At 53.3% G+C, this 21,228-nt stretch overlaps 1 protein-coding gene across 2 annotated transcripts in view; it reads left to right on the forward strand.

Moving 5' to 3' along the window:
• LOC133354132 (follistatin-A-like) overlaps window positions 1-21,228 on the forward strand; it is a 71,549-nt gene that overhangs the window by 28,705 nt on the left and 21,616 nt on the right. For both annotated transcript variants that reach the window (XM_061570729.1, XM_061570730.1), the window contains 2 exons: window positions 7,672-7,887; window positions 9,370-9,606. In XM_061570729.1, coding sequence (XP_061426713.1) covers window positions 7,672-7,887; window positions 9,370-9,606 — 453 coding nt within the window. The remainder of the gene's footprint in view (window positions 1-7,671; window positions 7,888-9,369; window positions 9,607-21,228) is intronic.

Consider the following 21,228-nt stretch of genomic DNA (forward strand, 5'->3'; position numbering starts at 1 on the left):
CCTCCCCTCTTATACAGGTCGTAGGTTCGATCCTGATCCTGACGCCTGCTGTATATTTGGAGTTTGCATGTTATCTCCGTGGTCACGTGGATTTTTCTCTGGGTCCTCCGGTTTTTTCCTCCAAATTTGGAAACATGTGTTTAGAGTATTTGGCTGCTATACATGTCTACATCATACGCCACTTCGTTGTGCTATCATTTGTGATCAGGTCGCATCTGAAAAAGAGCTATAAAGTTCAGTGGGCCTTGCTTGGTAAAACATACAAAATAGTTTTATAGTTTGAAATAGATTAACAGTCAACACGTTTAGTGAATTGAGCGAAGTTATTGGAGGAGCATGGGAACAAATACGGTGATGGAAGGAGGGAATTCCATGGTGGAGCAGTGCAATGGCAGAAGCAGGGAGAAGGAGGGAGATAAGTCTTGTGACTGGCGGTGTGACGATGCAAAGGTTCTGTTAAGCAGAGGTCGCAATTGGGTACCCGATACACGTACCCTACCCAATACCCAGCTACTCGTACCCGGCCGGGTATGGGTACGGGTACCCGTTTGCGACCCTGGTGTGACCGGGTACGGCGGGTACGGGTAGGCCGTGAGTCACTGGTGAGTAACCGTTTGTCACTTATTTCCCAACGTCTCGTCTCTTCTCACAATTCAAGTTCCTAGAATCAACTCACCTGCGCCTGCAACATGGCTTAATCCCAGAGGTCGCAATCGGGTACCTGTACCCTACCCGATACCCGGCCGGGTACGGGTAGCCGGGTATCGGGTAGGGTACCCGTTTGCGACCCTGGTGCGGCCGAGTACGGGTACGGGTAAGGAATCAAAACCCGTTTGCGACCTCTGCTGTTAAGGTAGCCGGGTGGCTGAGGTCAGAGTGCTGAGCCGGGACAGCCGAGAGCCTGGTCTCAAATCCCGGGGTCCAACCTCCCCTCCAGCGTCACACGTGGGAAAAGGATCGATACTTTTTATTGCACAGTATTCATGATATCCGAGTAGCCACGTAATAGAATCGATAATTAATCAGTATTGTAATGGATTACTTGAGTAATCGGATTGCCCGGCTCCAATCGTTTGACATGACGAGTGAGTGTGTTTAACACAGGTGTGTCTGTGTGCAACACAGGTGTGTGTCTGTGACACAGGTGTGCGTGTGCATGCATACGTGTAGTGTAGTGATAATGTAGCGGTTTGCGCACTGCACTATGAACACGGCGAACCGAGTTCGATTTCCACTCACAGTCAAGGTCTTTGACTTATACGTGAACCGGTTACAAGCCACCCCTAGGTTGACTTGGCCTTAAATGAGTACCTGGTCCAATGTATAAGCATCCGAATTGGAGAGATAAAGGCGACCGGGCGTGGTGCTGACCACCCACATCTTCGTGTGCCGTTCCAGTCTTCACAGGTGCTCGCTAACAGCACCTATCCCAATGGTCTCTTCAGGCTATATGGGGGATCTTTGTCTCGTCTTTGTCAACTCAGCCGCAAATGAGTTAGTACTTGTGTAATAAAGCTCTTTGAGACGACTTGTGGAATCCGTCTTTTATTCACTTTGGGTTACAGCTACTTCACGCTACTGATAGGCAACGTGAAGGGACAGATAGACCGAGAGAGACGCACTGCCACGTGGCAACTCGGAGCCCCGCTCTCGCGTGGCTCCTTCCTCCGTTCGTTCCCGTTCTGACCACGTGTCGTTCCTCTCTACCCCTATTTAATACCCAGGTCACGTGGTACGCTTCAGCCAATCCTCGTTAGCCTGCATCACATCTTCCAGGCTCCCTCGTCAGCTCCCGGGACCACGCCCCTGACTCATCTCCCCATTGGCTGAGGCCAAAGCCAGCAGAACCAATCTCCATAGCTGTCACCCTTCCATCACGTCAGGGACATGCCCCCAGGCTTCCCCCCATTGGCTGTAAACCAGGACCGGCAGAGCCAATCACCATGACAAGTTGTGATACGTCAGTGAGCCGGATATATTCTCATATTACATCACCCCCCCACCCCGGTGTAAAAAGTCAGCCGTCTCGGCTGGGAAAAAGGTGACAAGCCGAATCCAATTTAGATAATTATTAGGGCGTCTGAGACGCATTAACAAGGTAAGGGGGGGGAGTAGGCGTCTACGCGCCGAGGAATTCAACCATTAACAACAGACATACATTAGGACGCCCCTGTAGCGCAGTAACAACAGGGTAACAGACCGCAAGGCAATCATAACTAACGAAACGGAAGAGATTTCGACCGCGTACGCGACGCAGGACCCTCTTCGTTTTTCGCGCATGGTCGCCTCGCCGCCCGATCTGCAGGAGGTGTTTGCCATGGAGAAGAAGAAGAAGAATGTTCGGTTTCGGTCATATCCGGAATAGGTCCCGTTGGAGGAGGGACGTCCGGGGTCTCGTTGTCCCTCAAAACCTGTTCATCTGCGGGGGGTACAAAACAGTCCTGCTGGGGATCAATGGGCGAGGCAAGTGGCACATTCGGCATGCCAGACCCCGGCAGGTCAACAAGTGGAGATGAGGGGCCAGCAAGCGGGTCGACGTAGGGTTTGAGTCGTGACGAATGGACATACCAACGACGTTTGCTGTACTGGACGCGAACACTCTGGGGGTTCCCAATGTCCACCAGCCTCACAGGTCCCCGCCAAGGCCTGTGCAGTTTAGGGGACGTGCCTACTGGCACCTGAGGGCAATGGAGCCATGCCAGATCGCCCACCGACCAGGGCATGTCAGTTCGCGATCGACGCGCATACCTCTCGTTCCTTGCCTGCGTACGGGCCGTCGCACATCTGGCGGCTTCTCGCGCCTCTGTAACCCGTTTAAGCGAGTCCCGTACGTGATCAAGAAAGGAAGGGGACGGTTGTTTACCCACCGTACCCAGTTGCACATCAATCGGGGGTACATTCTCATGGCCATACATCAGAAAAAATGGCGAATATTTTGTGGACGCGTGCGGAACCATGCGGTATGCCGCCAGGACGCCCGGTATGTGCAAGTCCCAATCGGTTTGTTTTTCACTTACCGTGTGACAAAGCATGGCCGAAAGGGTGCGGTTAAACCGTTCCACCATGCCATCCATTTGCGGATGGTAAGGGGAAGTGCGGATTTTCTTTGTGCCCAGCGCAGTGCAAACATCCTTGAGCAATTTGGAGGAGAAGTTACGTCCCTGATCTGTGAGCAGCCCTTCGGGTGCTCCTTTATCCATGACATAACCATTCAAGAAAGCCTCGGAGATGGACGCGGCCGTTTGGTCAGGCAGAGGCCAGGCCATAGGCCATCGAGAAAAAATATTCGACCCCGACCAAAAGGTATTTGTTACCCCTAGCTGATGGAGGGAATGGGCCCAGGATGTATAGAGCAACTAGTTCATTGATACGGGATACCTCAATCGAACGTAGTGGCGGAACATAATGTTGCCGAGGCGGTTTCCTCTTCGCACAATCATGGCATGACCGGACAAAGTTAGTGACATCTGCCGTCATGCCGGGCCAAAAGAAATCCTGCTGCATCGCGGCCAACGTTTTCTGCACGCAGAGGTGCGTCAGAACATGCAGTGCCTTAGCCAGTGTCGCGAAGTTCTTAACAAAACGGCAATAGTAGGATGCGAACCCAATAAACCGCCGTACGTCGCCCACCGAAGTGGGCGTGGGCCACTCTCGGACACACGGCGTTTTCTGAGGGTCCGTGGACACACCGTCCGAGCTGACGATGTGACCCAAGTATCGGACGGACCGTTGCAAAAGGTGGCACTTTTTCGGTTTAAATTTTAGGTCAGCCTCGAACGTGCGGCTGAATACGATGATATCGTCCAAATATATGAGGCATGTTTCCCACTGCAGCCCCGCTAGCACCAGTTCCATCAAACGTTGGAACGTCGCCAGGTGCCGCATTCAATCCCATAGGTAAGCGGTTAAACTCAAAAAGGCCTTGTGGCGTGCGGAACGCCGTTTTAGGTTTGGATGCGTCATCGAGGGGAAGCTGCCAAAACCCCGACGACAGGTCGAGGGTGGTGAAAAAATTTGCCCCTGACAAAGCGTCCAACGAGTCGTCCATCCGTGGCAAGGGGTATGCGTCTGCCACGGATATCTTATTCAATCTGCGGAAATCTACACAAAACCTCGTTCCACCATTTTTTTTCTTAACCAGCACCACCGGCGCGCCCCAAGGACTGTTGGACGGCAAAATTATATCGGCCGCCAACATGTCGTCCACCGCGCCGCGCACGTGTTCCCTTTCAGCAGGGCTCATGCGATGCGGGTGCATACAAATCGGTCCCGCCACACCGGTGTCAATATGGTGCGACAACAGCGAGGTATGGCCGAGATCCAAATCGTTTTTACTGAAAACGTCAGCGTACTGTAACAACAATGAATACAAAGCGTTCCTTTGCGTGGTCGACAAAGATGTATTTTCCCCGCACAAATCCGCGATCCATCGATCCTGTGAACGACCATAACGAGGTCCATCAGCGGCTATTTTAGTGGGTGGTTTACCCTCAAAGCTGGTGAAATCGGTAGTGGCGTGAGCCAATACCGATCCAGCTGGAACGACGACCCGGTTCGGGCCCCCATTCAACACTTGTATGAACGGGGCCTGACCCGGCCGAATGATAGTTTGAGCCGCTACCAGGGAAAAACATTTAGCCACTGAATTCGACGGGGATAACAGCACACCCGTCGCACCATCCGCAGCATCCAAAGGTTTCCGGTAACGCAGCGGAATAAGCATCTGCGAGCCCGACGGCACCTCTACCGTGGCAGCAACCATGGCGTTTACTGCGTTACCCGGGGGCGAACGGCCCAGCAGGGAAGGCAGGAATGACATCCTACAGCCCCCTGGCATTTCTAAGCAACCTTGGTCGACAAGTATCTTAATTGGCATGCGGCGCAAGAAATCGGTGCCTAATAGGCATGGGACGGCAGTGAGCGAGAAATCAACACTGGTCCCTCCGCAGTAATATTACCGATAGCAATGCGCACATCAACTTGCCCGAAAATACCCATGCTACCCCCATTAGCAGCAACACACGCGTCATTAACCGGTCGGATCCGTGACGTGGGAATAGACAGGAGATGAAAAATGAAATCGGAAATGATGGTTGCAGACGCGCCTGTGTCCACCAAAATACGGACATTGATCTCATGATGAGCCCGACACGGCAGCTACCACCCTACGGGCCAAATTTTTCCATTGTGTACTAGAGTGTGGCATCGACACAGGTGTACAACAATTTCCATCCGGAGTGCAAATATGTGTGTGAGTGGATGGGTGATGTGACAAGACCGGCCGGGTGTCCGATTTGTGCCGACTCGCCCGAGGGTGTCGTGGATCCGCGCCCGGTGGAGGAGATGGAAGTCGACTCGACGGAAGCGGAGAAGCCAGAGGTCGGCAGCGGCAATCCCAGGCGAAATGACCCCGTCAGGCCACACTTGAAGCACGTGGCCGTTGTCGCCCGGCGGTCGCTCGTCCCGGACCCTGCACGTGGTTGACCCATATCATCACGCTGGTCGCGTAGCCGGCGTCTCGGGACCCAGCGCGGAACAGCAGCCATCACCTCGTCGTCGCCGGAGTCATCGGAGCAGTGGACGACCCGCCGTGGAGACCACCCCAACGGTGGACCGTCTATTTGGGGGTTCCCCGTCCATGCCGCCATCTGATCCCAGCGCTTCAGATTGAACTTAGCGTCCAAGCAGCGCGCCACCCATCGCGACGTGAGCGGTTCGTGGCCGCATACCGGCAGCGAGATGTTCAGTTCCTGGGATAGCTCAAGCATTCGGGAAAGGATGAGAGGATCCAGGAGATCAGTCGTCGAGTCGGGGTAGGCGGCCATGGCCAACGCTAACAGTGCCCCCCGGTAGGCCAAGGGCGATTCCTCTGATCCTCGACGACGTGACATACATTTTCTAGTAGCCGCCATCGGCGGGTCGTAAAACTCTGCCATCTCTGTGAAAGCATCACGAAGCGTCTTCTTCTTGGTCGCCAGGATGGATTGGAAGACCGCCAGGGAGACATCATCCAGCAGCGTGGGCAGCACCTCCAGTGCCTCCACCTCCGTCCATCGAACGGATCTCGAGGCCGACTCGAAGCGCCACGTGAAGGCACTCCAATCGCCCCCGGCGATAAATTCCGTAATTTGAGGAAGACGATGTCCGCGGTGAATGGCCGACGCCTCGAGCGTCTCTATTCCCGCTTCCCGCGTTCTTCGCGTCTCCATCAAAATGGCGTCCGGCGGCCGCATGGCGACTTCCCCGCCCAAGATGGCGTCCGGCGGCTCCATCACAGCCGCCCCGTCCAAGATGGAGGCCTCTCCCCGCGCGGCAGGAGCAATGGCGGACGTCGATACCCGCTGCAAATGTTGGTCCTCGGCAGTCGGCTGAAACCCCGGCGGCCGACCCAGGGCCGTTGAGGATGCGACCGCCGTCACCAGACTCATAAAAACGCATGGAGCGACTCAATCTGCTCCGCCATTAGCCACCATCCTTCGTCCGCATTTGAGGCCGTCGCTTCTGCAGCCTGTCGGCGATGAGCGGCGCCGAGGAGAGCAGCAGCCGGAGGCAAAGGAGCCGTAGCTCCCAGCAGTTCGTCCTCGTCCGTCTCAACTTCTTCCTCCGACGGAGGGTCCGGTGGGTTCTTTTTTCCGAGGTGCTTGGACATCTTGAAGATCGTCCAAACGGTCCCAGAAGATATTTCTGACACCAATGTAATAAAGCTCTTTGAGACGACTTCTGGAATCCGTCTTTTATTCACTTTTGGTTACAGCTGCTTCACGCTGCTGATAGGCAACGTGAAGGGACAGATAGACCGAGAGAGACGCACTGCCACGTGGCAACTCGGAGCCCCGCTCTCGCGTGGCTCCTTCCTCCGTTCGTTCCCGTTCTGACCACGTGTCGTTCCTCTCTACCCCTATTTAATACCCGGGTCACGTGGTACGCTTCAGCCAATCCTCGTTAGCCTGCATCGAATCTTCCAGGCTCCCTCGTCAGCTCCCGGGACCACGCCCCTGACTCATCTCCCCATTGGCTGAGGCCAAAGCCAGCAGAACCAATCTCCATAGCTGTCACCCTTCCATCACGTCAGGGCCATGCCCCCAGGTTTCCCTCCATTGGCTGTAAACCAGGACCGGCAGAGCCAATCACCATGACAAGTTGTGATACGTCAGTGAGCCGGATATATTCTCATATTACACCTGGTTCGGTGCGTAAACATCGTCACTTGGAAGACAGGCGGCCGTGCGTGGTTGCTGACCATCCACACCTCGTCAGTGTTGCCGTGTCGCCTCCTTCAAAGGTGCTCAGCTCGCACCACTTGCCCGTACATTCTACGCAAGGCAATACGGGGAACCTTTTATCTGTGCATGCGACCCTAAATCAAAACTAAACTATCTTTATTTTACCACGGAAGGGCCCACTGCGCTATATAGCTCTTTTTCAGAATCGACCTGGACACAGATGATAGCTCAACCAAGTGGCTTATCATGTGAAAAAACCGGAGGACCCCAAGAAAAATACATGCGACCACGGGGAGAGAGACACACAGAATCCAAATATACGACAGGTGTTAGGGTCGGGATCGTACCCACGACCTCCTGTATACCAGGTGAGGTAGTTAACATGTCGCCACCGTGGCGATGCCCCCCTCCTCCTCTTCCCCCCTGTGCCACGTGTGCGAGCATGCAGAGTCGTGCGAGGGTGTAGAGTGCGCGCCAGGCAAGAGGTGCCGCATGAATCGGCGCAACCGTCCGCGCTGTGTGTGCGCGCCCGACTGCCGAGAGGCGCGCCGGGGGCCCGTGTGTGGCTCGGACGGCCGCTCCTACCGGGACGAGTGCGCCGTGCTACGTGCGCGGTGCCGCGCGCAGCCCTCGCTCTCGGTGCAGTACAACGGCAGCTGCCGCAGTAAGTAAGGTGGTGGTGGCGGTGGTGGTTAGTTCGATTCACGCTCATGGACAACGCCAGTAACGATTATCTAAACCGGTTCTGGGCCTCCCATAAGTCATCTCAGCCTGAAATGAGTACCTGGTGTGATGTGTAAACATTTCCACTAATAAAACAAAGGCAACCGGCCTTCATAGGTGCTAGCTAGTATTTGCCCTGAACGTCTGTTAAGACTATATGGGGGAACTTTGTCTTTGGTGTCCTGTGCTAGTAGTCAGTCCTGCACGTGTCTAAGGTTTTAGATCCGAGACTCGACCCGCAACCCTGCGTCAGCACCACTAATCTTTGCATCGCCACGTGCACACAGACGCACAGATTTAAGACAAATATTTCCCATATAGCCTTTAACAGAATGTTGGCAAGCACCTACTAAATATTGACACATCACATGCCCGCGTTTGTCTCCCCAGTGTTGATGTTTGCACACTGCACCAAGTACTAATTTAAGTCTGAGTCTACCTAGGGGAGGACAAGGACCAGTTTTTTTTTATAATCGTCACTGATGTTGGCCGTGAGTGGGAATCCAACTCGCGTCACTGAATCCATAACGCACAAACACAATATCACATTAGGGGGGCTTGGCACAGCTTCACACGGCACCTGCCGAGTGTTGACACTGTGATTTACTGCGGGGCCAGCTCCTGTTACACATTGCCCAGCTCGTCACCACGGCGGGGACTGCGTGTTCCACCGAGCACACAGAGAGAGAGGAGGGCATGGCTATCGGTGTACTGCATGTAGCTCATACTGGCACCATAGTGGAGAGATGTTAACTACCTTGCCTGGTATACAGGAAGTCGTGGGCTCGATCCCGACCCTGAAGCCGATATATTGTGAGTGTGCATGTCTCTCTCCACGCGGTCGTGTGGATTTTTCTCTCGGTCTGTCGGTTCTATACCTTCACATTTAGAATCAACAGCATTTAGAGTATTGGCTGCTATACGTGTTCACATAATGAGCCACTTCGTTGAGTTATCATTTGTGATAGCCAGGTCGCTTCTGAAAAATAACTATATAGCTCAGTGGACCTTACCTGGTAAAATAAAAAAAATTGGTTTGTTCCATGATGATAACTCCCGTGTGTCTGACGCCGAGCGCAGCTGCGCTCGCGTGTGCCCGTCCGTGCATGTGTATTCACACAGGGAAGAGTGTTAGTGCAGTGGTGACCCCTGTTCCGATTCCAGCGACGGTGGCGAATATCTGAAATGGTATTTGGCCTCCCCGTGGTTGACTCGGCCTTAAATGAATACCCGTGTAATACACCATCAGCACTGGGCAGACACATTTTGGCAAGGTGTGGTGCTGGCCACACAACCCCCTTGTGTACCATTTCGGCCTTCATATGTGCTTCTTGCTAACAGAACGTACCCCAAAAGTATCTTCTTTGTCTTGACTTTGTCAATTCAATATTATACGGGGATCTTCGTCTTTGTCTTCGCACAGAGACGTGCGAGGGTGTGCCATGCCCCGCCGGCATGGAGTGTGTCCTGGATCAGCTGAATGGCGCCCACTGCGTGCGGTGTGGGCAGAGCCCATGCGGCGCAACCGCCATCTCCTCATCCTCGGGGGGCCCCCTGTGCGGCCGCAACGGTGTTACCTACGCCAGCGCCTGTCACCTGCGCCGTGCCACCTGTGCACAGGGCCGCTCCATTGGCGTGGCACACTACGGACACTGCGCCGGTGAGATCCTTCTTGCTCGGTCGTCCACCCAATGCTCGCCTCGTCCACCAATCTGTCCTCGCTCCATGCTCCTTCACTCTGTCCATGCTCCATCCTCCTTCACTCTGTGTTTGCGTCATCCTCCACTCTGTCTGCGCTACATCCTCCACTCTGTCCGCGCTACATCATCCTTCACTTTTTCCTCGCTCTATCCTCCTCCACTCTGTCCTCGCTCCATCTTCCACTATATCTTCGCTCCATCCTCCTTTACTCTGTGATCGCTCCATCCTCCTCCACTCCGTCCTCGCTCAAACCTCCTCCACTCTGTCCTAGCTCCTCCCTCCTCCACTGTGTCATCGCTCCATCCTCTTCAACTCTTTCCTTGATCAACCCTCCTCCAATCTGTCCACGGTCCCTCCTCCTCCACTCTGTCCTCGCTCCATCTTCCACTCTGTCCTCGCTCCATCCCCCTCTACTCTGTCCTCGCTCCATCCTCCTCAACTCTGTCGTTGCTCAACCCTCCTCCACTTTGTCCTCGTTCCATCCTCCTGTACTTGATCCTTGCTCCATGCTCCATTCTGTCCTCGCTCCACCCTCTTCCACGTTGTGCCCGCTCCATCCTCCTCCACTCTGTTATCACTCCATCCTGCTCTACTCTGTCATCACTCCTTACTCCTCCACTCTGTCTTCGCTCCATCATCCTCCATTCTGTCCTCGCTCCATCATCCATTCTGTCCTTGCTCAATCATCCTCCACTCTGTCATCACTTTATCCTCCTCCACTCAGTCCTCGCTGCATCCTCCTGTACTCTCTACTTGCTCCATCCTCCACTCTGTCCTCGCTCAATCCTCCTCAACTATGTCCTCGCTCAATCCTCCTCCATTCTGTCATCACTCCATCCTCCTCCACTCAGTCCTTGCTCCACCCTCGTCCACTCTCTCCTCGCTACATTCTTCTCCACTCTGTCCTCGCTCCATCCTCATCCACTCTGTCCTTGCTCCATCCTGCTCCACTCCATCCTCGCTCCATCCACCTCCACTCTGTTGTCGCAGCATACTCCTCCACTCTGTCCTTGGACCATCCTCCTCCACTCTGACCTCACACCATCCTGCTCCAATTTGTCCTCGCTCCATCCACCTCCACTGTGTCCTTGCTCCATTCTCCTGGCTTCTGTCCTTACTCCAGCCTTTACTCTGTCATCACTCCATCCTCCTCCACTCTGTAATCACTCCATATTCCTCCACTCTGTCCTCGCTGAATCATCCTCCACTCTGTGCTTGCTCCATCCTTCATGACTCTGTCCTCGCTCCATCCTCCTCCACTCTGTGCTCGTTCCATCCTCCACTCTCTCCTCGCTCCATTCTTCTCCACTCTCTCATCACTCCATACTCCTCCACTCTGCCCTCGCTCCTTCCTCCTCCACTCTGACATCACTCTATCCTGCTCCACTCTGTCCTAGCTCCATCCTCCTCCACTCTGTCCTCGCTCCATTGTCCTCCACTCTGTCCTTGCTCCATCCACCTCCACTGTGTCCACGCTCCATCCTCCTCCACTCTGCCTTCACTTCATGTTCCTCCACTCTGTCCTCACTCCATCCTTCTCCACTCTGTCCTCGCTCCATTGTCCTCCACTCTGTCCTCGCTCCATCCACCTCCACTGCGTCCATGCTCCATCCTCCTCCACTCTGTCTTCACTTCATGCTCCTCCACTCTGCCCTCGCTCCTTCCTCCTCCACTCTGACATCACTCTATCCTGCTCCACTCTGTCCTCGCTCCATCCACCTCCACTGTGTCCTTGCCTCCATTCTCCTGGCCTCTGTCCTTACTCCAGCCTTTACTCTGTCATCACTCCATCCTCCTCCACTCTGTAATCACTCCATATTCCTCCACTCTGTCCTCGCTGAATCATCCTCCACTCTGTGCTCGTTCCATCCTCCACTCTCTCCTCGCTCCATTCTTCTCCACTCTGTCATCACTCCATACTCCTCCACTCTGCCCTCGCTCCTTCCTCCTCCACTCTGACATCACTCTATCCTGCTCCACTCTGTCCTACCTCCATCATCCTCCACTCTGTCCTCGCTCCATTGTCCTCCACTCTGTCCTCACTCCATCCACCTCCACTGTGTCCACGCTCCATCCTCCTCCACTCTGCCTTCACTTCATGCTCCTCCACTCTGGCCTCACTCCATCCTTCTCCACTCTGTCCTCGCTCCATTGTCCTCCACTCTGTCCTCGCTCCATCCACCTCCACTGTGTCCATGCTCCATCCTCCTTCACTCTGTCTTCACTTCATGCTCCTCCACTCTGTCCTCATTCCATCCTTCTCCACTCTGTCCTTGCTCCATTGTCCTCCACTTTGTTCTCGCTCCATCCTTCTCCACTCAGTCCTCGCTCCATCATCTACTGTGTCCTCGCTCAATGCTCCTCCAATATGTCCTCGCACCATACTCCTCCACTCTGTCCTCGCTAAATCTACCATTTTGTCCTCACTCCATTCTCCTGCACTCCATCCTCGCTCCATTCTCCTTAACTCTGTCCTCACTGCATCCTCCTCTACTTTGACCTCACTCCATCCTCCGCCAATGTGACCTCACTCGATCCTTCTCCACTCTTTCCTTGCTCAACCCTCATCCACTCTGTGTTCGTTTCATCCTCTACTCTGTCATCACTCCATACTCCTCCACTTTGTCCTTGCTCCATTCTTCTCCACTCTGTGCTCGCTCCATCATCCACCACTCTGTCCTCGCTCCATCCTCTATTCTGTCCTTGCTCAATCCTACTCGACTCTGTCCTTGCTCTACCCTCATCCACTCTCTCCTTGTTCCATCCTCCTCCACTCTATCTGCGCTCCATCTTCCTCAACTTTGACTTCACTTCACGCTCCTCCACTCTGTCCTCGGACAATACTCCTCCACTCTGTCTTCGTGCCATTCTCTACTATGTCTTCGCTCAATCCTCCTCCACTTTGTCCTCGCTCCATCCTCCTGCCATCTGTCCTTGCTTCATCCTTCATTCTGTCCTCACTGCATCCTCCTCCACTCTGTAATCACTCCATATTCCTCCACTCTGTCCTCGCTGAATCATCCTCCACTCTGTGCTTGCTCCATCCTTCTTGACTCTGTCCTCGCTCCATCCTCCTCCTCTCTGTTCTCGTTCCATCCTCCACTCTCTCCTTGCTCCATTCTTCTCCACTCTGTCATCACTCCATACTCCTCCACTCTGCCCTCGCTCCTTCCTCCTCCACTCTGACATCACTCTATCCTGCTCCACTCTGTCCTACCTCCATCCTCCTCCACTCTGTCCTCGCTCCATTGTCCTCCACTCTGTCCTCGCTCCATCCACCTCCACTGTGTCCACGCTCCATCCTCCTCCACTCTGCCTTCACTTCATGCTCCTCCACTCTGGCCTCACTCCATCCTTCTCCACTCTGTCCTCGCTCCATTGTCCTCCACTCTGTCCTCGCTCCATCCACCTCCACTGTGTCCATGCTCCATCCTCCTCCACTCTGTCTTCACTTCATGCTCCTCCACTCTGTCCTCATTCCATCCTTCTCCACTCTGTCCTCGCTCCATTGTCCTCCACTTTGTTCTCGCTCCATCCTTCTCCACTCAGTCCTCGCTCCATCATCTACTGTGTCCTCGCTCAATGCTCCTCCAATATGTCCTCGCACCATACTCCTCCACTCTGTCCTCGCTAAATCTACCATTTTGTCCTCACTCCATTCTCCTGCACTCCATCCTCGCTCCATTCTCCTTAACTCTGTCCTCACTGCATCCTCCTCTACTTTGACCTCACTCCATCCTCCGCCAATGTGACCTCACTCGATCCTTCTCCACTCTTTCCTTGCTCAACCCTCATCCACTCTGTGTTCGTTTCATCCTCTACTCTGTCATCACTCCATACTCCTCCACTTTGTCCTCGCTCCATTCTTCTCCACTCTGTGCTCGCTCCATCATCCACCACTCTGTCCTCGCTCCATCCTCTATTCTGTCCTTGCTCAATCCTACTCGACTCTGTCCTTGCTCTACCCTCATCCACTCTCTCCTTGTTCCATCCTCCTCCACTCTATCTGCGCTCCATCTTCCTCAACTTTGACTTCACTTCACGCTCCTCCACTCTGTCCTCGGACAATACTCCTCCACTCTGTCTTCGTGCCATTCTCTACTATGTCTTCGCTCAATCCTCCTCCACTTTGTCCTCGCTCCATCCTCCTGCCATCTGTCCTTGCTTCATCCTTCATTCTGTCCTCACTGCATCCTCCTCCACTCTGTAATCACTCCATATTTCTCCACTCTGTCCTCGCTGAATCATCCTCCACTCTGTGCTTGCTCCATCCTTCTTGACTCTGTCCTCGCTCCATCCTCCTCCACTCTGTTCTCGTTCCATCCTCCACTCTCTCCTTGCTCCATTCTTCTCCACTCTGTCATCACTCCATACTCCTCCACTCTGCCCTCGCTCCTACCTCCTCCACTCTGACATCACTCTATCCTGCTCCACTCTGTCCTAGCTCCATCCTTCTCCACTCTGTCCTCGCTCCATTGTCCTCCACTCTGTCCTCGCTCCATCCACCTCCACTGTGTCCACGCTCCATCCTCCTCCACTCTGCCTTCACTTCATGCTCCTCCATTCTGTCCTCACTCCATCCTTCTCCACTCTGTCCTCGCTCCATTGTCCTCCACTCTGTCCTCGCTCCATCCACCTCCACTGTGTCCACGGTCCATCCTCCTCCACTCTGTCTTCACTTCATGCTCCTCCACTCTGTCCTCATTCCATCCTTCTCCACTCTGTCCTCGCTCCATTGTCCTCCACTTTGTTCTCGCTCCATCCTTCTCCACTCAGTCCTCGCTCCATCATCTACTGTGTCCTCTCTCAATGCACCTCCAATATGTCCTCGCACCATACTCCTCCACTCTGTCCTCGCTAAATCTACCATTTTGTCCTCACTCCATTCTCCTGCACTCCATCCTCGCTCCATTCTCCTTAACTCTGTCCTCACTGCATCCTCCTCTACTTTGACCTCACTCCATCCTCCGCCAATGTGACCTCACTCGATCCTTCTCCACTCTTTCCTTGCTCAACCCTCATCCACTCTGTGTTCGTTTCATCCTCTACTCTGTCATCACTCCATACTCCTCCACTTTGTCCTCGCTCCATTCTTCTCCATTCTGTGCTCGCTCCATCATCCACCACTCTGTCCTCGCTCCATCCTCTATTCTGTCCTTGCTCAATCCTACTCGACTCTGTCCTTGCTCTACCCTCATCCACTCTCTCCTTGTTCCATCCTCCTCCACTCTATCTGCGCTCCATCTTCCTCAACTTTGACTTCACTTCACGCTCCTCCACTCTGTCCTCGGACAATACTCCTCCACTCTGTCTTCGTGCCATTCTCTACTATGTCTTCGCTCAATCCTCCTCCATTTTCTCCTCACTCCATCCTCCTGCCATCTGTCCTTGCTTCATCCTTCATTCTGTCCTCACTGCATCCTCCTCCACTCTGTAATCACTCCATATTCCTCCACTCTGTCCTCGCTGAATCATCCTCCACTCTGTGCTTGCTCCATCCTTCTTGACTCTGTCCTCGCTCCATCCTCCTCCACTCTGTTCTCGTTCCATCCTCCACTCTCTCCTTGCTCCATTCTTCTCCACTCTGTCATCACTCCATACTCCTCCACTCTGCCCTCGCTCCTTCCTCCTCCACTCTGACATCACTCTATCCTGCTCCACTCTGTCCTAGCTCCATCCTCCTCCACTCTGTCCTCGCTCCATTGTCCTCCACTCTGTCCTCGCTCCATCCACCTCCACTGTGTCCACGCTCCATCCTCCTCCACTCTGCCTTCACTTCATGCTCCTCCATTCTGTCCTCACTCCATCCTTCTCCACTCTGTCCTCGCTCCATTGTCCTCCACTCTGTCCTCGCTCCATCCACCTCCACTGTGTCCACGGTCCATCCTCCTCCACTCTGTCTTCACTTCATGCTCCTCCACTCTGTCCTCATTCCATCCTTCTCCACTTCTGTCCTCGCTCCATTGTCCTCCACTTTGTTCTCGCTCCATCCTTCTCCACTCAGTCCTCGCTCCATCATCTACTGTGTCCTCTCTCAATGCTCCTCCAATATGTCCTCGCACCATACTCCTCCACTCTGTCCTCGCTAAATCTTCCATTTTGTCCTCACTCCATCCTCCTGCACTCCATCCTCGCTCCATCCTCCTTAACTCTGTCCTCGCTGCATCCTCCTCTACTTTGACCTCACTCCATCCTCCGCCAATGTGACCTCACTCGATCCTTCTCTACTCTTTATTTGCTCAACCCTCATCCACTCTGTGTTCGTTTCATCCTCTACTCTGTCATCACTCTATACTCCTCCACTTTGTCCTCGCTCCATTCTTCTCCACTCTGTGCTCGCTCCATCATCCACCACTCTGTCCTCGCTCCATCCTCTATTCTGTCCTTGCTCAATCCTACTCGACTCTGTCCTTGCTCTACCCTCATCCACTCTCTCCTTGTTCCATCCTCCTCCACTCTATCTGCGCTCCATCTTCCTCAACTTTGACTTCACTTCACGCTCCTCCACTCTGTCCTCGGACAATACTCCTCCACTCTGTCTTCGTGCCATTCTCTACTATGTCTTCGCTCAATCCTCCTCCACTTTGTCCTCGCTCCATCCTCCTGCCCTCTGTCCTTGCTTCATCCTTCATTCTGTCCTCACTGCATCCTCCTCCACTCTGTAATCACTCCATATTCCTCCACTCTGTCCTCGCTAAATCATCCTCCACTCTGTGCTTGCTCCATCCTTCTTGGCTCTGTCCTCGCTCCATCCTCCTCCACTCTGTGCTCGTTCCATCCTCCACTCTCTCCTCGCTCCATTCTTCTCCACTCTGTCATCACTCCATACTCCTCCACTCTGCCCTTGCTTCTTCCTCCTCCACTCTGACATCACTCTATCCTGCTCCACCCTGTCCTCGCTCCATCGTCCTCCACTCTGTCCTCGCTCCATCCACCTCCACTGTGTCCATGCTCCATCCTCCTCCACTCTGCCTTCACTTCATGCTCTTCCACTCTGTCCTTGCTCCATCCTCCTCCACTCTGTCCTCGCTCCATCGTCCTCCACTCTGTCCTCGCTCCATCCACCTCCACTGTGTCCACGCTCCATCCTCCTCCACTCTGCCTTCACTTCATGCTCCTCCACTCTGTACTCACTCCATCCTTCTCTACTCTGTCCTTGCTCCATCCTCCTCCACTCTGTCCTCGCTCCATCGTCCTCCACTCTGTCCTCGCTCCATCCACCTCCACTTTGTTCTCGCTCCATCCTTCTCCACTCAGTCCTCGCTCCATCATCTACTGTGTCCTCGCTCAATGCTCCTCCAATCTGTCCTCACACCATACTCCTCCACTCTGTCCTCGCTAAATCTTCCATTTTGTCCTCACTCCATCCTCCTGCACTCCATCCTCGCTCCATCCTCCTTAACTCTGTCCTCGCTGCATCCTCCTCCACTTTGACCTCACTACATCCTCCGCCAATGTGACCTCACTCGATCCTTCTCCACTCTTTCCTTGCTCAACCCTCATCCACTCTGTGTTCGTTTCATCCTCTACTCTGTCATCACTCCATACTCCTCCACTTTGTCCTCGCTCCATTCTTCTCCACTCTGTGCTCGCTCCATCATCCACCACTCTGTCCTCGCTCCATCCTCTATTCTGTCCTTGCTCAATCCTACTCGACTCTGTCCTTGCTCTACCCTCATCCACTCTCTCCTTGTTCCATCCTCCTCCACTCTATCTGCGCTCCATCTTCCTCAACTTTGACTTCACTTCACGCTCCTCCACTCTGTCCTCGGACAATACTCCTCCACTCTGTCTTCGTGCCATTCTCTACTATGTCTTCGCTCAATCCTCCTCCACTTTGTCCTCACTCCATCCTCCTGCCATCTGTCCTTGCTTCATCCTTCATTCTGTCCTCACTGCATCCTCCTCCACTCTGTAATCACTCCATATTCCTCCACTCTGTCCTCGCTGAATCATCCTCCACTCTGTGCTTGCTCCATCCTTCTTGACTCTGTCCTCGCTCCATCCTCCTCCACTCTGTTCTCGTTCCATCCTCCACTCTCTCCTTGCTCCATTCTTCTCCACTCTGTCATCACTCCATACTCCTCCACTCTGCCCTCGCTCCTACCTCCTCCACTCTGACATCACTCTATCCTGCTCCACTCTGTCCTAGCTCCATCCTCCTCCACTCTGTCCTCGCTCCATTGTCCTCCACTCTGTCCTCGCTCCATCCACCTCCACTGTGTCCACGCTCCATCCTCCTCCACTCTGCCTTCACTTCATGCTCCTCCATTCTGTCCTCACTCCATCCTTCTCCACTCTGTCCTCGCTCCATTGTCCTCCACTCTGTCCTCGCTCCATCCACCTCCACTGTGTCCACGGTCCATCCTCCTCCACTCTGTCTTCACTTCATGCTCCTCCACTCTGTCCTCATTCCATCCTTCTCCACTCTGTCCTCGCTCCATTGTCCTCCACTTTGTTCTCGCTCCATCCTTCTCCACTCAGTCCTCGCTCCATCATCTACTGTGTCCTCTCTCAATGCACCTCCAATATGTCCTCGCACCATACTCCTCCACTCTGTCCTCGCTAAATCTACCATTTTGTCCTCACTCCATTCTCCTGCACTCCATCCTCGCTCCATTCTCCTTAACTCTGTCCTCACTGCATCCTCCTCTACTTTGACCTCACTCCATCCTCCGCCAATGTGACCTCACTCGATCCTTCTCCACTCTTTCCTTGCTCAACCCTCATCCACTCTGTGTTCGTTTCATCCTCTACTCTGTCATCACTCCATACTCCTCCACTTTGTCCTCGCTCCATTCTTCTCCATTCTGTGCTCGCTCCATCATCCACCACTCTGTCCTCGCTCCATCCTCTATTCTGTCCTTGCTCAATCCTACTCGACTCTGTCCTTGCTCTACCCTCATCCACTCTCTCCTTGTTCCATCCTCCTCCACTCTATCTGCGCTCCATCTTCCTCAACTTTGACTTCACTTCACGCTCCTCCACTCTGTCCTCGGACAATACTCCTCCACTCTGTCTTCGTGCCATTCTCTACTACTAGCTGTACTACCCGGCTTCGCCCGGGACTTGTATCTACCACGGCCGGCCGCCTTTGTCTCCCCAGTGGCGATGTTAATACGCTACAGCAGTTACTCGTTTGAGGCAGAGTCGACCTAGGGGAGGTTCAAATAATCGTCACCGGTGGTGGCCGTGAGCGGGAATCGAACTGGGTTTGCCGTGTTGGTAGCGCAGCGTAGCGTTAAGCACTACACCCACCGCTCCTCACACACCACACACGCACACACACAGACACACACACAGACACACACACAGACACACACACACAGACACAGGCAGCACGCTAAGCACTACACTACCGTTCCCCCTACACAACACACGCGCGCGCGTCCATAGGTACACATACACGCGCTTGCTGCAGACACACACGACTTTCAGGGTGCGTACGGCAGTAAACGACTGAAATAATAAAGCGGCAATGCTGTGTAAGGAACGCCTTAGACCCGCATTACACATTTGTGTAATGCGAGCGTAAACACACAAACACACACGAACACATACACAATACACACACATACATGCAGACACACAGACAGACACATAACACACATACATACACACACATACAAACACAGAAACACATACACACACATACATAGACACACACATACACATCCACAGACGTACATACACACATACATACAGGCACGCAGACATACACATAAACACATACAAAAAAACCCACATACATACACACACACATACATACACACAAACACATGCACACACATACATACACACATGCATACAGACACACAGACATACACATAAACACATACACACATACACATGACCCGGCTTCGCCCGGGACTTGGATCCACCACGCCCGGCCGCCTTTGTCTCCCCAGTGCCGATGTTAATACGCAACACCAGTTACTCGTTTGAGGCTGAGTCGACCTAGGGGAGGTTCAAATAATCGTCACCGGTGGTGGCCGTGAGCGGGAATCGAACTCGGTTCGCCGGGTTGGTAGCGCAGCGTAGCGTTAAGCACTACACCCACCGCTCCTCACACACCACACACGCACAGACACACACACAGACACACGCAGACACACACAGACAGACACAGACAGACACACACACACACAGACACACAGACAGCACGCTAAGCACTACACTACCGCTCCCCACACACCACACACGCACACACACAGACACACACACAGACACACGCAGACACACACAGACAGACACACACACACAGACACAGACAGCACGCTAAGCACTACACTACCGTTCCCCCTACACAACACACGCGCGCGCGTCCATAGGTACACATACACGCGCTTGCTGCAGACACACACGACTTTCAGGGTGCGTAAGGCAGTAAACGACTGAAAAAATAAAGCGGCAATGCTGTGCGAGGAACGCCTTAGACCAGCAACACATTTGTGTAATGCGAGCGTAAACACACAAACACATACAAACACATACACACACATACACACAAACACATACACACACATACACACACATACATACACACAGACATACACATACACACAAACACACACATACATGCACACAAACACATACACAATACACACACACATACATGCAGACACAGACAGACACATAACACACATACATACACACACATACATACACAAAAACACATACACACACATACATAGACACACACATACATACACACAAACACATGCACACACGTACATACACACATACATAGAGACACGCAGACATACACATAAAGACATAAAAAAAACCCACATACATACACACACACATACACACAAACACATACATACACATACATAGAGACACACAGACATACACATAAACACAAACACACATACACATGACCCGGCTTCGCCCGGGACTTGGATCCACGATGCCCCGCCGCCTTTGTCTCCCCAGTGACGATGTTCACACACGACAGCAGTTACGCTTTTGAGGCTGAGTGGACCTAGGGGAGGGCCAGGTCCGTTTCAAATAATCGTCAGCGGTGGTGGGCGTGAGTTGGAATCGAACTGGGGTCGCTCAAGCAGCTTAATGACTGTTTGTACAAAGAACATATAAAGAATCGATTATAATAACCAGGCTACAGTCCACATTATAGACTGCCAGTACACGCAGTCAGCTTCATAAGCAGGCTAGAGTGTACATGATAGAGTGGCAGTACGCTCACCGAGCTTAATAAGCAGGCTACAGTGTACATGATAGACTGGCAGTACGCTCAGCCAGCTTAATGAGTATTTGTACAGTGAACATTAAAGTAATCGATTGTTGGCGCGTTGGGTTTAAAAGTAATATTAATAGCACACATTGTGGTGGGGGTGTAGTGAAGAGTAGGAAAAACTTTGATGAATTTACCTCAGAGTGGCGTGGTGGGTGTCGAGGCCTAGTAGCGTGCAAAGCCTGCGGCCTCGCCTAAAATTGTCGGCTTGGAAGAGGCAGGGTACGGGTGGCGTTCCTTCCCCCCCCCCCTAGCGCTCCAACAATACTGTGTAATGGCTATTATTTAATTAAATACGGAGCTTATGAAAGTGGCGAAGGCGTG

This window comes from Lethenteron reissneri, chromosome 46 (genome assembly GCF_015708825.2).
Source record: "Lethenteron reissneri isolate LAM-NWPU_2019-01 chromosome 46, ASM1570882v1, whole genome shotgun sequence".
NCBI lineage: Eukaryota > Metazoa > Chordata > Hyperoartia > Petromyzontiformes > Petromyzontidae > Lethenteron > Lethenteron reissneri.